This window comes from Trachinotus anak, unplaced genomic scaffold, assembly GCF_046630095.1.
Source record: "Trachinotus anak isolate AG129_WGS33_773 ecotype Australia unplaced genomic scaffold, CSIRO_AGI_Tana_v1 ptg000012l, whole genome shotgun sequence".
Taxonomy (NCBI): Eukaryota; Metazoa; Chordata; class Actinopteri; order Carangiformes; family Carangidae; genus Trachinotus; species Trachinotus anak.
Window position 1 is genome coordinate 8,016,845 of NW_027273863.1, and position 13,170 is coordinate 8,030,014.

The 13,170-nt window shown below is 44.5% G+C and overlaps 3 protein-coding genes across 4 annotated transcripts; 2 read left to right on the forward strand and 1 right to left on the reverse strand.

Annotated features, from left to right (window-relative positions):
• The first annotated feature begins 914 nt into the window (after nt 1-914).
• Nucleotides 915-3,382, forward strand: LOC139629754 (myocilin-like). The gene is made up of 3 exons (XM_071492557.1): nt 915-1,545; nt 2,021-2,125; nt 2,256-3,382. Exons 1-3 carry the CDS (start codon nt 1,062-1,064, stop codon nt 3,056-3,058), a joined length of 1,392 nt encoding a protein of 463 aa, XP_071348658.1. The 5' UTR covers nt 915-1,061; the 3' UTR covers nt 3,059-3,382.
• Nucleotides 3,383-6,420: 3,038 nt separating this feature from the next.
• Nucleotides 6,421-8,954, reverse strand: LOC139628894 (polyisoprenoid diphosphate/phosphate phosphohydrolase PLPP6-like). The gene is made up of 2 exons (XM_071491051.1): nt 8,427-8,954; nt 6,421-6,975 (listed from the first exon to the last, which is right to left on the reverse strand). The coding sequence occupies exons 1-2, from the start codon at nt 8,803-8,805 to the stop codon at nt 6,554-6,556; spliced, it is 801 nt and encodes a 266-aa protein (XP_071347152.1). The 5' UTR covers nt 8,806-8,954; the 3' UTR covers nt 6,421-6,553.
• Nucleotides 8,955-9,225: 271 nt separating this feature from the next.
• Nucleotides 9,226-13,036, forward strand: LOC139628895 (peroxiredoxin-6-like). Of its 2 annotated transcripts, XM_071491053.1 has the most exons (6): nt 9,226-9,420; nt 10,048-10,204; nt 11,597-11,746; nt 11,902-12,048; nt 12,150-12,324; nt 12,703-12,859. In XM_071491053.1, the coding sequence occupies exons 1-5, from the start codon at nt 9,329-9,331 to the stop codon at nt 12,288-12,290; spliced, it is 687 nt and encodes a 228-aa protein (XP_071347154.1). In that variant the 5' UTR covers nt 9,226-9,328; the 3' UTR covers nt 12,291-12,324; nt 12,703-12,859. The 2 variants fall into 2 exon arrangements, with proteins under 2 accessions (XP_071347154.1, XP_071347153.1); XM_071491052.1 differs by having other exon boundaries at nt 9,227-9,420; nt 12,150-13,036.
• Nucleotides 13,037-13,170: the final 134 nt, after the last annotated feature.

Sequence of the window (13,170 nt, forward strand, 5' to 3'; positions counted from 1 at the left end):
CTATATATCAAAATACCTTTGGTGATCACTTGACATTTCCTCTAGCACCACCATGAGGTTGACATTTGTGGTTTTAAGTAAAATACAGGATAGATTGCTACGAAATTTGGTACAGACATTTATGTCCCTCTCCGGATGAACTGTAATAACTTTTTTAAGCAAATGTTTGCATGATATCATTCTAAGCTCGGTAAAAAAAGGTAAAAATCATACCTGCCCAACACTTGCCCACACAAAGCATCACTATGCCAGAGCACTGACTCAAAGAGCCTTCAGTCTTGCTGATTTACTGGCATGTAGAGTTTTGTGGAAATTATGGGGTTTTATGGGAAGAGAGGAAGAGCAACTACACCACATCTCCATTTCTTGCCAGACAGCCAGCCTATCCTCCTGTGCCAGACATCCTGTCCAGCTGTGAAGGGAGGAGAAGAGCACCAGCGTGCACTAAGGCTGCATTGCTGTCGAGCGTAGTTGGCTACCGTCGGCTTCAGATTCTCGAATTCTCGTACCCAGGTCATAAACTGTTAATCACAAGGTGGTTTAATAGTAAAACTATCAGTTATGCAGGAAGTAAACAGCACCACAGCTGACAGCCATAAAGAGATGCTGTCCAGTCAAAACAACCTGCAGAGACATACCGACTGCTGAGACACAATGAAAGAATTCTATACAGGAAAAAACAAACATCAAATTGTGTATTTTTCCACTGATACTGGACAAGTTTCACATTGTTTGTCCCTTCCAGCACACCTCACCCAACCACCAGCAAAAAGAAGAAACACGTGGACCTTGACATACGCACACACACACTCCACACCCCTCTGGGTATTTCATTCCCTGCCACACTCTTCGTCCCCTCCCACTCCCTGACAGTTAACTGTATAAATATCCTACTCTGAGCATTGCTGGGATTCAGACACTGACCTACACTGACCAGGGATACTCAGGTAGGAAGATACAGGCTAAAGACAGAAAAAAGGGGTGCTATCCTCTAAAGAGAAGAAGAGGAAGATAGACAATTGTATCTCTGCAAAGACGCCTAAACTACAAGATCAGCCAGAATGTGGCTCCAAGTGTCTCTCCTGTGTCTGTCCTGCTTGATTCCATCAATCCAAAGCCAGGCTAAAGACCGAGCCTCCCTACGCCGCTCCAATGACCCTGCTGGACGCTGCCACTACACCTTCACTGTGGCCAGTCCAGAGGAGTCCAGCTGCCCTGGCAGCAACGCCAAACCAGAGATGGATGGAGTCTTGTCCCGGCTCACCCTGCTGGAGGCTTTGGTCAGCCGGCTCATAGCAGGAGTGGATGGAGGCACCAGGACTGAGATCGAGTCTAATGGTGAAGAGGGTCTCCAGGAAGCTTATGCCCAGGTTACAGGGGAAAGAAACCAGCTGCAACAGGACAAGGAGCATCTGAACCGGCAGATCCAGGAGCTGCAGAGGAGAATGGGCGAGCTGAGCCAGGAGGCAGAGAGCCTCAGGCAGAAGCCCTGCAAACAAACACACACCTCAGGGGCGGCTGAGCGTGAAAGCAGACCTGCCAGTGGTATGTACATCAATGAGTGCAGGGAAACGTCATACAAATTCACATGTTTTTCTGTATATTTGGCTGGTGGCAGCTTGAGTTTTTTTGTTTGTTTGTTTTATATAAGTTTTTGTGGCAGATTAAGGTTATGAAAAGTCTCCCTGGGTAACAGGTCAGGTTGCAGTTAGCCGTCCCAGGTTGAGTAAGGGGATAGGAATTTACAACAGACTCTTCTTTTATGGCTTTGTCACTCATGCATGTCTGTTTACGTGTGTGATCATTTTCAGGAGAGCAATAGCAGGGTTATAGGGGAACCTGCTGTGCTCTGAGGCAAATACCCTTTGATGTTGTCCGTGTGTTGGAACTGACTCTGGTTTATCTGCAGCTTACTACTAAAATTTCTTATTTTCTGCTATGTTCTTCTCAAAATCTCTTCCCAATCTGAACTTTTAATATTTTGCCTACATAACTTTCTCCTTTATTGTGTCTCTCCCAGATCCTGCATATGATTTTGGAAATGGGGCGTACCAGGAGATGAAGGCTGAGGTGACAGAGGTTCCAGCATCCCACCTCATTCCTGAGGGAAATTACAACTTCACAGGTAAAGATTGGTTTCTACTGATGCTAGTGTGGCTGCTCAAATTGCCCTAGACGTGGGGTGGTGATGTAGTTTAATGCCTTTTAAAGCACTGTAACACACACCACAAAGTTTAACTCTCTTTTCTCCGTAGGCTGTGGAGAGGTGCTGTCAGTGGGAGATCCTGTGATGCACAGGAAGGCTGACAGTATAACAGGCAAATATGGAGTGTGGCTGCAAGATCCCGAGCCTCAGGGCCCTCCTTACACCAACAATACTGTGTGGCGTATCAACGCAGTGGGAAAAGACGTCCGTCAGCTTTTTGCATATGAGGACATGGATCAGTTCTCCAGAGGCTTCCCTATGAAGGTCCTGGTCCTGCCTGAGCCTGTGGAAAGCACAGGTGCAACCATGTATCGGGGCTCCCTCTACTACCAGCGCAAACGCAGCCGTACCCTGATCCGCTATGACCTGGCCTCTGAGAGCCTGGCATCACGTCGAGATCTGCCTCATGCTGGCTTCCATGGTCAGCACCCGTACTCCTGGGGAGGCTACACCGACATCGACCTGGCAGTAGATGAACAAGGCCTGTGGGCTATCTACAGCACAAGTAAGGCAAAAGGTGCCATTGTGATTTCCCAATTGGACCCAGAGAGCCTGGTAGTGAAGAAGAGCTGGGAGACCAACATCAGGAAGAACACAGTGGCCAATACTTTCATGGTGTGTGGACACCTGTACACGGTGGCCAGCTACACTGCACCCAATACCACCATCAACTTTGTGTTTGACACATCCACCGGCGTGGGGCGGGCTGTTGCTGTGCCTTTCAAGAACAAGTACGGTTATAACAGCATGTTGGACTATAACCACGCCCAGAGGAAGCTGTATGCTTGGGACAACTTCCACATGGTCACCTATGATGTCAGACTGGGCAGGGCCAGCCACGGCAGCAGCTAGAGAGCACACAGACAGAGAGAGACTGATGTTTACTGGACTGTGCTGATGCACGAGCAAGTGAATGAGATAAAACATATAGTCATTTACATTGTATTGAGACCATTACAACGCTCAGTCATGTATGTGTTTTTGTATCATTAAAATCTATTTTGTCTATTACTATTGTAAATAAGATGTATTATGACAATGAAGAAATATTCATGTAGTTGTGATAGAAGCCCTGATGATCTGTTATTATTACAAAAAGTAATAATACATATTTTTGTTATCTGTTGATAAAACTTCATGTTCTTTAAGTTCTCAATAAAATCTTACCAAAAAAAACCCTTTTGTCATAATTATGGATTGCAATTTAACTCTTTTGACCAATGGTCAACAAAGACTTTGTGCTACCTTCAGAGTGACATCTAGTGGTAGGACTAGTTACATTACAAACAGACAGATTTGGAAATAATTAATGATGATATTGAAATTGAAACTGATATTAAAGGGGACAAACAGTGCACCATCATAATAAAGTTACCTGCAAACATTAAATTTGGAGCAAGCCACAGAGAAAGCCCGTTGATATTTGAGCTCAACAGCAACACAAACACCTCTACCTTCAGTCTTCCTTTGGAAACTCCGTCCCCCAAACTCATGAACACACATTGCCAAAGTAACAAGACAATCGCAGAATTCAGAGCACCAGCATGGAGGTGGACACCAAACTTTAAAATACAAAACATCTCCAAACATACTCACATCTAGCTGAGGTTAGTTTTTTAGATTTTTACAGAACTACAATGATAAATGAGAGGACCATAGGTTTGTAGCTACACTACCAAGGAAGGTAAAGTTGGTCTGGCGTGGCATTTCAAATTAGGTATCCAACAAAATAATATATGCACATTATATGGACAAATACCACAGAGCGAGCTGTGGCTACAGCTGCTGCTGCTAAGCTAACATGCAGAGAGGATGAGACGGTTGACTCTCCTGTGTTACTCACCTTTCAAGCAGAGACAGAGCAACTTCTGCATCATCTTCATGCTCTTGGAGGTCTCTCCTCCACAGTCGGACTGGCTATCAGGACAACTGGGACCAACACTGATGGATGGGCAGTCATGGCTCCATGAGTCTCTTTCCCAGCCTTATTTTTATAATATTAGCTTCTATAATAAGCATCCCTTTATTTTCAGTGGAGTTTTACCTGCTTGGGTAAGTGAAACATATAAATATCCATGTGTGCTGAAGGCCAAGTAATTGTATTATCAGTGGTACTGTACTGAAGTACAATTTTGAGGTACTTGGAATTGAGTATTTCCATTTTATGCTACTTATACTTCCACTCCACTACATTTCAGAGGTATATGTTGTACTTTCTCCATTGCATTTATTTGACAGCTTTAGTTCAACAACCAAGGCACTGTAAGGATTGTAATACTTCAGTTCCCTGGAACACATGCCTGCACTATACTGGGTTCCCTTTCGCGCTGGAGGAAAAGTTGACCCCCCTGATTGTCATTGTATAATTCACACTCTACACCTGTTAACATGCATTTCATGTCATAAGAAAAACAAAACCACTAAGACACTATTTGTGCAAATAATATTCCATACTATAGACCGGCTAAAACCACCAATATTACTGGCACAGCCTGTCATATTAATGTCAGTAACTGGCCATCTAGCTATCATTATCATATTCTACTGTCATCAAGTATAAATAACACACCAGTGTCTTATGGCTATGTAGAAAAGGTGCACTTCTCAGCCAATCACTATAATCACAATTAATCACTATAGCAACACCAGTCTGGACAGGCTGGAGAGATTAGCCTTTCTGGCTTGTCACAGCAGGAAAAGCATGGCTGAAACAGGTTTCAGAATCACACTTACAGGAAGTGAACCTATAAGCAATGACAGCAAGACAGCATGAACAGAAACCATTCAAAAGTTAGGAGGAGACAAATACAATACCAGGGGCCCATTCAGAGGGTTTTGAGGCAGTGGAAGTGCATAGTATAGTAAGTTTATGAGAGATTTGAGGGGGGTGTATATTTATTGCAAAATGTGAGGAGCCATCGGGGGCCCCTTTTCCCAGACTGACTGCAGCCATGAGTTTAAAGAGAGCAGCCAACTAAAACAGCTGATCCCTCTGCCCAACGAGGGTCAGGGTCCTGTGACGAAGAGAGACTTTTCCGCAGCTTTTGAGTTTGTTAAAAAGACAGTTAAAACCTCGTTTTAAAACCTCAGACTGCTGATTGGTAGTGTCGCACCCACATGAATAATAAAATTGTGGACATGTGGGTATTTTCTGAGTAGAGACGGGATCCCCTCCAATCCGCTGAAGGAGTATGTGCAGTGAAGGCAAGGAGAGGAGTTTGTTTGGTCTTTTATTTCTTGAGTATTGCATTTGTTGCATTTTTGTCAGTTGCCCGGTGTTATGCTAATTTTAGCTGAGGCCAGAGCTTTGTTAAATGTGAGCTGTTTAGATGTATGGAAGTTGCTCGCTCTCGTTGCAAACTGATTTTGTTGATGGACTTTTGCTCATGTGTGAAATTTCACACACATACACACCCACCCCTCACCTGTGTTGTGGCAGACAGATGGATAAGATTTGAGAATAATTTATGTCTTTGTGGTTGATGCATGGTGAAAAAGTCCTGCACCTGCCAAATCCATGTGTACTGTACAAACCCCATGTTGCTACCTGGAGCTATATTATTATTATGCACTGCCCTCTGTGGAAAACTGGCTGCATCTGCTTTTACACACACATGCACCTTCCAGCTGTTTGTTCTAATTCAGTCATGCACAAGCAAAACTAAAGGACTTGTCTGCTCTCTGGCCTCTTTAACAGTTTTAAGCTGAATCCACATAAACTCACCACGTGTTTGTGAAGTTTATTTCCGAGATTGAAATGGTATGTAAAAAAGGGGGTGGTGACAGCACAGTTTATCAACAGTGTAAGAGGAGATGGGATGTATTACAGTATAATGACAGTCAGGAGACTCAGCAGCAGCTGATGGAAACTTGGGTGAGTGTGAGTTGACTTCATCCCCACCAGCGGTCACACAAATAAAGAGAACCCAGCATACAAAACCAGACACTACTTATGTGACAATGTGCCACCACATACTGAGATGAAATTCTGCGGAAGGCCTTCACGCTTATCACGCACTGTCTCAGTATCTACATCAGTAAATTGTACACAGCTTATTTTAGTTTGCTTTTTATTAAAAAAGGCACTAATCATTTCAGCTTTGGTTTCAGCCTTGTGAGAATAAGTCCATGCATCATAAGTATAATTGTGCAAACATGTTGCAAGTGCATCTTGTAGTGAAAAGCTTCAACTCGCCTGTGACTGCCCAGGCCATCAATTTCAATACACAAAGATTCAATACACAATAATTAAAGTTTGATTTTTTAACAGTAGGGAATTTTTGAATTACACACACTCATGCTACATGTTTTTCCCATACATATAAGTTGACACACGGTTCCCCCAAACTAATGTCTCCAATCTGCCATCCAGAGTCCACCATAAGCCCTGTTGAGTCTCTCTCGCAGTCGCATAAGCATTATGTCCTGGAAGCAGTCCCAGGTCAACCACAGCCTTTCCACCAAGCTGTACTGGCAATAACCCATAACCAGGCCAAAGCCCACATCTGTCACATAGTGTCTGGCAAGCAGCAGCCGGGACAGGCTCACCAGAGCGGCCCATCCCACCACCAGGACCCGCATGGACCCTGTGTCCACCAGCTGGGCTAGCAGGAATCGGGCACACATGGCCGCCCGTGTGGCATGGCCTGAAGGGAAGGAGTATCGCTCCACGAAGAATGTGGAGAGGATGTCGGAGCGGTTCTGGGCAGGCCTTCGACGTCTGACCAGAGTCTTCACAACCCTGACCAGCAGCAGATCCAACAACAGAGCTGTGAGGAGGAGGAAGAGAGATACAACACTGGTTTCAGTTTGCATCACTGGCTCAAAACAAATCTATTCAAAAAGCAACTCTAAGGTCATTTTCATTTGTTAAACATTTGCCCTAACTGCAGTGGCTTTATAAAGGAATTCAGTCTCTAACATCTCGCTTCATAACATTTTCTTCTATTTTGTCTCTTCACTCATACCAAGGCCTCAAGTTCTCTGTTTTTAACTTTATGTTTAAAGTTGAGCAGAACTCAATGTGTTCTTTAGAACCTTTATATAGGGTTTACAAGTATCAACTATTTGCTTTATTAATACTTAATAAATCACTTACTGATTCTTTATAAATAATAACTGATATGATTTAATAACTGATGTAACCCATTAATAAGTAGTATCTATCCTTTGTACTTGAAAATAATGCAGTTATAAATGTTGCTAATCTCTCTGAGAATTTCTTATTTTCTAATAGGTCATTAAGTCTGCACTTATGTCACCAAGTCATTGATAAATGCTTTTTCCAAAAGTCCAAACAACTCAAAGAGCAAAAGGACAAAGTCAATGTTTTACCAAAGAATGAGCGCAAGCAAAATGGGTTTTTTTTCACAACCTGGCAACCCCAAAGTTGTACTTATTAATATCTTAACTGATCCATAAAGCACCAGTAAGTCATTTTTTTAATTTCAGTTACTACATTTGGACATCTTTAAAGTGTGACCTATCAGGAAATTGTATCAAATGATCTTCTTTTCTACAGGCTGCAGTGCCAGCAACAGCTCTGGGATTTTAACCAGAGCAGAATGCAAGACAGGATTTGACCTCAAAGCGGTCAGTCAGCAAATATAACCTATATGTGCAAATAAAGCAACGTGCATGTGGCGTGCGTGTCGCTCAGTGGCCACAGATGCTGTCAGCTGCGGCTCAAAGGAGAAAACATGCCACCGTGGCCGCGCCGTGGCTGTGTCTCGTCACTGGGACGCGCAAATAGCCTGCACATCTACTAATGCATTATTTGTCGCTTGGGTGGAGTGACGAGGCTTTGGCCTGCTGCGTTGTGCTATTTCAATATTAACATCATTCAGCTCAACGAAGCCACAAAGGCATCACTTTGGATTTGGCACAAATGTGCGTAATAACGCGTTGGCTTTACGCAGCAGCTAATGGTGACAAACAAAGGTGCGCAAACAACAGACACAGTCATTATTCTAAGTGTGTCGTATTCAGGAAAGTCGATTTCTCAAACAGATACGTGTCTTCGTAGTTTAAAGAATTTCAAGCTGGTGTACCAGTTGCAAGACAAAGTAAAACATGCTGGACATTTTGTTAAAGCCTAAATGTGGATGTTCGGTAAATGTATGGGTTTCTGTTGAGTTTTAAGAGGCAGAGAGCACCACTGCTGACTCTGTCCTCCATCTACCTACTGAGGGTCACACCTGACTGAAACAAACATCTTTACCCAGGGCCAAATTCAGCATGATCTCCTGCTCCGCCACCGTCTCTCCGCGGAGAAGAGTGTACAGAGCGCCAACCAGCCAGGGGACGACATGCCCCGACAGCTCCACCAGCCGCACCAGGGGCCGGATTCCGCCCCACGGGGACTCCTCACAGGCGCACACCCCGAGCCGCTTGGACAGCCACAGATCTATCGCCAGCAGAAACCGGAGCGTTACGGTGAACATCGGCTGACTCAGACTGACGGAGAAGTCCTCAGTTTGAGAGCCAGAGGGAAAGTAGGAACAGCTGGAGCCCCGGCGGCGGACATGCCACTCAGATGACGCGCGGCTCCCGCACACAGCTCCGCGGCAGCTATTCCGTCTGGGCGCCAGTGAGGACATTTCTGTTTGTCAAAGTGTCCTCGGTAATCTGTCCGCCCCTCTTTATGGACCCTCGGTCAACGCTTTAATCCCGCTGCGCTCAGATGCGAAACATCCTGCAAACTGGAGGCTCCGGGTCAGAGCTGCGCTGCTCCGGTCATGTGGCCACATTATCCTCCCTGTTAACACGCAATTACAAGCGTGCAGAGTTTCAAATGTTGTGGTGGTGACTTCTCAAAGAAAAGCACCGCATCTGTAAATGCTGTCGGTTTTATGCTGAAATAGCTGCTAAATAAAACGTGACCTTTCAGTGATGAACTGGAACAAAGTGTCTCAGTCCTCGGTGGGAAACTAGGCCGCGCTGAGGTCTCGCAACGCGCCCTGAACGCACCACATTCAATGAGCCTGGTTGGTTATATGCAAACCTTTTCAATAGATGCTTATGTAAACACAGTAGCCTGTCGAGGGGGAAGTTCCCGCCTCCTCTTCTCCTCATGCTGTCTGTCACCAGAGCAGCTGCTGAACCTCCACGCTCACAGTGAATATGCCGGGACTGCTGCTCGGAGATGTATTTCCTGATTTCGAGGCAGAGACCACCGCTGGCAAAATTAAACTCCACGAGTTTCTGGGTGATTCGTAAGTAGCCATATTGCTTGTGATTATCACGAATCTTAGGCTGAAGGACAATGTGGTTAACATGAGAGAGAGAGAATTTGAGAGCTGGGTTAAGTCCAGTTCCTGTTACTGCTTCCTGACTTCTGCTTTTCACCTTTGCCAATTACCTACATCCTATCACCTGACGCTGTAAACCTACAATAATAAGTGAGTGACCACTGGCAAAATAATATTTTATAAAGTGTTGGAAAAATGGACAAGTTCATTTGCCCTGTCTTTTATCAGGTGCACAGCTGTTTAAGATCTGACCACAGAGCTCTTGATCAGAGTGAGATAATATAAAACAAAAGGGCCAGTGAGCAGATCGGGCCTGAGGGCAGACCTAAAACTCCACCACCACATGCCTGACACACAGTCATTACACCGACTTCATTATTTTTAAGCATTGATTGACACAGAGGTCACATCCTGTCAGTTTGGTGTCAGCTACACCAGAGGGCTAATTGTGCAACCCAACAAGAAGCAACAATAGTTACCACATCATCAGGAGGTGTTTGTCTGATGATAGGAAACTGAGTCAGAGTGAAACTGCTTGTGAAATCTCAGATAGCACCTGACCCTGACCTACACCTCTCCCTTTCAATCCAGGTGGGGAATCTTGTTTTCCCACCCCAGAGACTACACCCCTGTGTGCACCACAGAGCTGGGTCGAGTGGCCAGACTGCACAGCGAGTTCAGTAAACGTGCTGTCAAGTTGATCGCCCTGTCCGTCGACTGCCTGGAGGATCACCACGGCTGGACCAAGGTGTGGTAGCTACGGCATCTGTTTTGTGAGACCACACACAGAGCTGGCATCGGTAAAACAGAGAAGGCTTGAGGCCGTCCAGAATGGGTCAGCATGTACACTTCTGTAGCTGTTAGAAGGAGGTTCTTGACATACTGAGCATCAAAGTTTTGACTGAGCAGCTGGCAAAACTGTAAAGTTCCTCTGCTTTTACACTGGCTATTCTCGTTTTTTAACAAAATTAGTTCCACAAGAGCCTTGTTTTATCGGGAGATTAGTGGCTAAAATAAGCTTTTATTTTAGCCACAGGTCTGGAGAAACCGATTCATGCTTTTATTTCCTGTAAACCTGTCTCAGTCAGAAATCAATCCACCGCCTACAGTTAATTCATAATGCTGCAGCTCGGCTCCTAACTCAGTCCAAAAGATGTGTTCATATCACCCCGGTCTCAGCATCCCTACGCTGGCTGCCTGTTTGTTTTAGGATTGTTTTAAAAAATAAAAATCTTTTAATTACTTTCCAGGTTTGGGATGGCCCCTCCCTATATTTCTGAGCATTTATCCCCCTGTCTGAGTCTGAGATCCTCTGGTAGAGGATATTATTGTTGTTGTTGTTGTTGTTGTTGTTATTAGTAGTAGTAGTAGTAGTAGTATTAGCAGTAGTAGTATTAGTATTAGTATTATGCCGCAGGTCCTAACTACACACTGAAATACAGTCATGCAATGCTGCTGAAATTACATGTTAATTAGTATCTAAAAGAAAAACCTTTGCTTTCCCACCAAATTTAGCCTCACGCTAACAGGGACATTTTGATATCACTTAAAGGACCATATTTTACAAATTTCTGCTGTTTTATTTGAAGTTGCCATAAGAAGAGGTTATTTGTGGTTTTAAGAACCAAAAACCATCTCTATGTAGTTTTACTTTCTCCTCTCTCAGGCTTCTCTCTGGAGCTCTAGTAACAACAGGTACAGGAACAACAGTGAGGTCCTCTCCTCTGATTGGCTGAGTGTATACTGAGCAATCAAATAAAATCCTAGTAGACTTAAAGTAAACACTCAGAGAAACCAAATCCTGCAAGGCTGGACAGTGGATTTAGGTGGGATGGCCTTGGTGTTATTGGCTGAGAGCAGTGACTGCTTTGTTGTGACATCACAAAGTTACAGAAGTCCTGACGGCTCGTTATAAGGCTCAGTTTCTGAACACAGACTGTGTGCATTTCTCTGTGGACTGAGCACGTCGATACTTTCACAGTATTAATATAGAACTAAGACCTGCTTTATAATCAAAAAAGAAATCTCACTTCATACAATATGGGACCTTTAATATATTTGTTTATGTGAGACAGAGATTCATTAATGTGACAGCTAGTTGGTTTAAATAACTAAGGGCCTGTGTCTCTGTGCTACCTAGGACATCCTGGCGTACAACTGTGAGGAGTCTGACTGCTGCTCGCTGCCCTACCCCATCATAGCAGACAGTAAACGGGACCTGGCAGTGGCCCTGGGCATGCTGGACCCAGATGAGAAGGACAAAGATGGCATGCCAGTCACTGCCCGCTGTGTGAGCGCCTTCACACTCTCTGCCTAACGCAGACTTTAATTTGCTTCATTTACAGGCAGCTTTCAAAGTGTGCGTCTTATTGCTGCTCGTTCCTGTAGAGAGTAAGACATCAGCCCTCTCAGTCTCCATCTCTCCCTCTCTCTGATTGTGGTTAGGTGTTTATCATCGGCCCCGACAAAAGGCTGAAGCTGTCACTGCTCTACCCCGCCACAACAGGACGCAATTTTGATGAGATCTTGCGGGTGGTGGATTCGCTCCAGCTCACAGCAGGGAAAAGAGTGGCTACACCCGCTGACTGGAAGGTACAGTGTGTCACAGCTCTGTTAGTGACCTCAGCATCAATTACTTCAGCAGCAGGCTACAAAGATGAAAATGTTTCTTTTCTGTGCCCGTCTCCCTTCAGCCAGGAGACTGTGTGATGGTTCCTCCGAGCATGTCTGAGGAGGAGGCTGCCTCTTTGTTTCCGGCTGGCGTCTACACCAAAGACCTGCCCTCTGGCAAGAAGTACCTGCGCTACACACCCCAGGCTGAAGCACAACAGTGACCTCTGTCGCACAAACTCTACCTTAATATGACAGGTCTCTATGGTCCCCTGGTTTTCAGGGCCTTAACTACTACTGCTTTCCTCCCCTAACAGGTGGATAAACACAGTCAGGAGGCAATCCAGCCACGAATCAGCCCCCGATCCAGTAAATAGAATAAAAAACAGTTGTTTAAGAAATATGTAGGATTCTACAAATACAGACATTTTAGGGCAGCTTCAGTAGTAAAAGCTGCAGCTTTTCTAAAGGGGGGAATGATTTTTTGAGAGGTTGTGGTTAACATGGGAACATACATTTTGAACACTTAAAGAACACAGAATGGCAAATCTTATAATGAAGTTTGTGTTTAGAAGCAGTGATACTGTCTGGTGTGAAAAGTAAGGTTGGTCACCCATTGCCCCTGTTTTATTTTAGGACCAAGAGGAAGTGCTTTCTGCTGCCATACACACAGAGTGAGGTAGAGACTTCACAGAACACAGTTAACCATTGAATTACTCACCATCACCTTCTGTATCATCACCAAACCAAATGTATATGACATTATATATTAAACGGTGTAGTAGTTGCTGAATTGTCTACTGTCAAATAAATTATTGCAATAATTTTGCATTTGCTCTGCCAGGCAAAGATGTTCATTCCACCGAAAATCTTATTGATTTACTGAACCTGTGCTCTAATGGTTGAATGTATGAAGTATGACTTTCACCAGTGTGGGACAATAAAAGCATAACGGTTGATTTAATACCAACATATTGACTGATGAGGAATGTCTGGCATCAAAGAACCACCAAGACGTCTCTGACGTTTGCTTTGGATCGCAGCGCTCCCCTCGTCCCTCTCCATCATCACTTAGTTCTGTGTGAAGGCAGCTGTTTGTTCACT

Excerpts from the sequence above, each read along its gene's own strand:
- LOC139628895 (XM_071491053.1), top strand. The coding sequence starts at position 9,329 with ATGCCGGGACTGCTGCTCGGAGATGTATTTCCTGATTTCGAGGCAGAG. Across the intron at positions 10,205-11,596 it reads ATCACCACGGCTGGACCAAG|GACATCCTGGCGTACAACTG; the intron begins GTGTGGTAGCTA and ends TGTGCTACCTAG. Across the intron at positions 11,747-11,901 it reads TGCCAGTCACTGCCCGCTGT|GTGTTTATCATCGGCCCCGA; the intron begins GTGAGCGCCTTC and ends GATTGTGGTTAG.
- LOC139629754 (XM_071492557.1), top strand. The coding sequence starts at position 1,062 with ATGTGGCTCCAAGTGTCTCTCCTGTGTCTGTCCTGCTTGATTCCATCA. Across the intron at positions 1,546-2,020 it reads TGAAAGCAGACCTGCCAGTG|ATCCTGCATATGATTTTGGA; the intron begins GTATGTACATCA and ends TGTCTCTCCCAG. Across the intron at positions 2,126-2,255 it reads GGGAAATTACAACTTCACAG|GCTGTGGAGAGGTGCTGTCA; the intron begins GTAAAGATTGGT and ends TTTTCTCCGTAG.
- LOC139628894 (XM_071491051.1), bottom strand. The coding sequence starts at position 8,805 with ATGTCCTCACTGGCGCCCAGACGGAATAGCTGCCGCGGAGCTGTGTGC. Across the intron at positions 6,976-8,426 it reads CATGCTGAATTTGGCCCTGG|CTCTGTTGTTGGATCTGCTG; the intron begins GTAAAGATGTTT and ends TCCTCCTCACAG.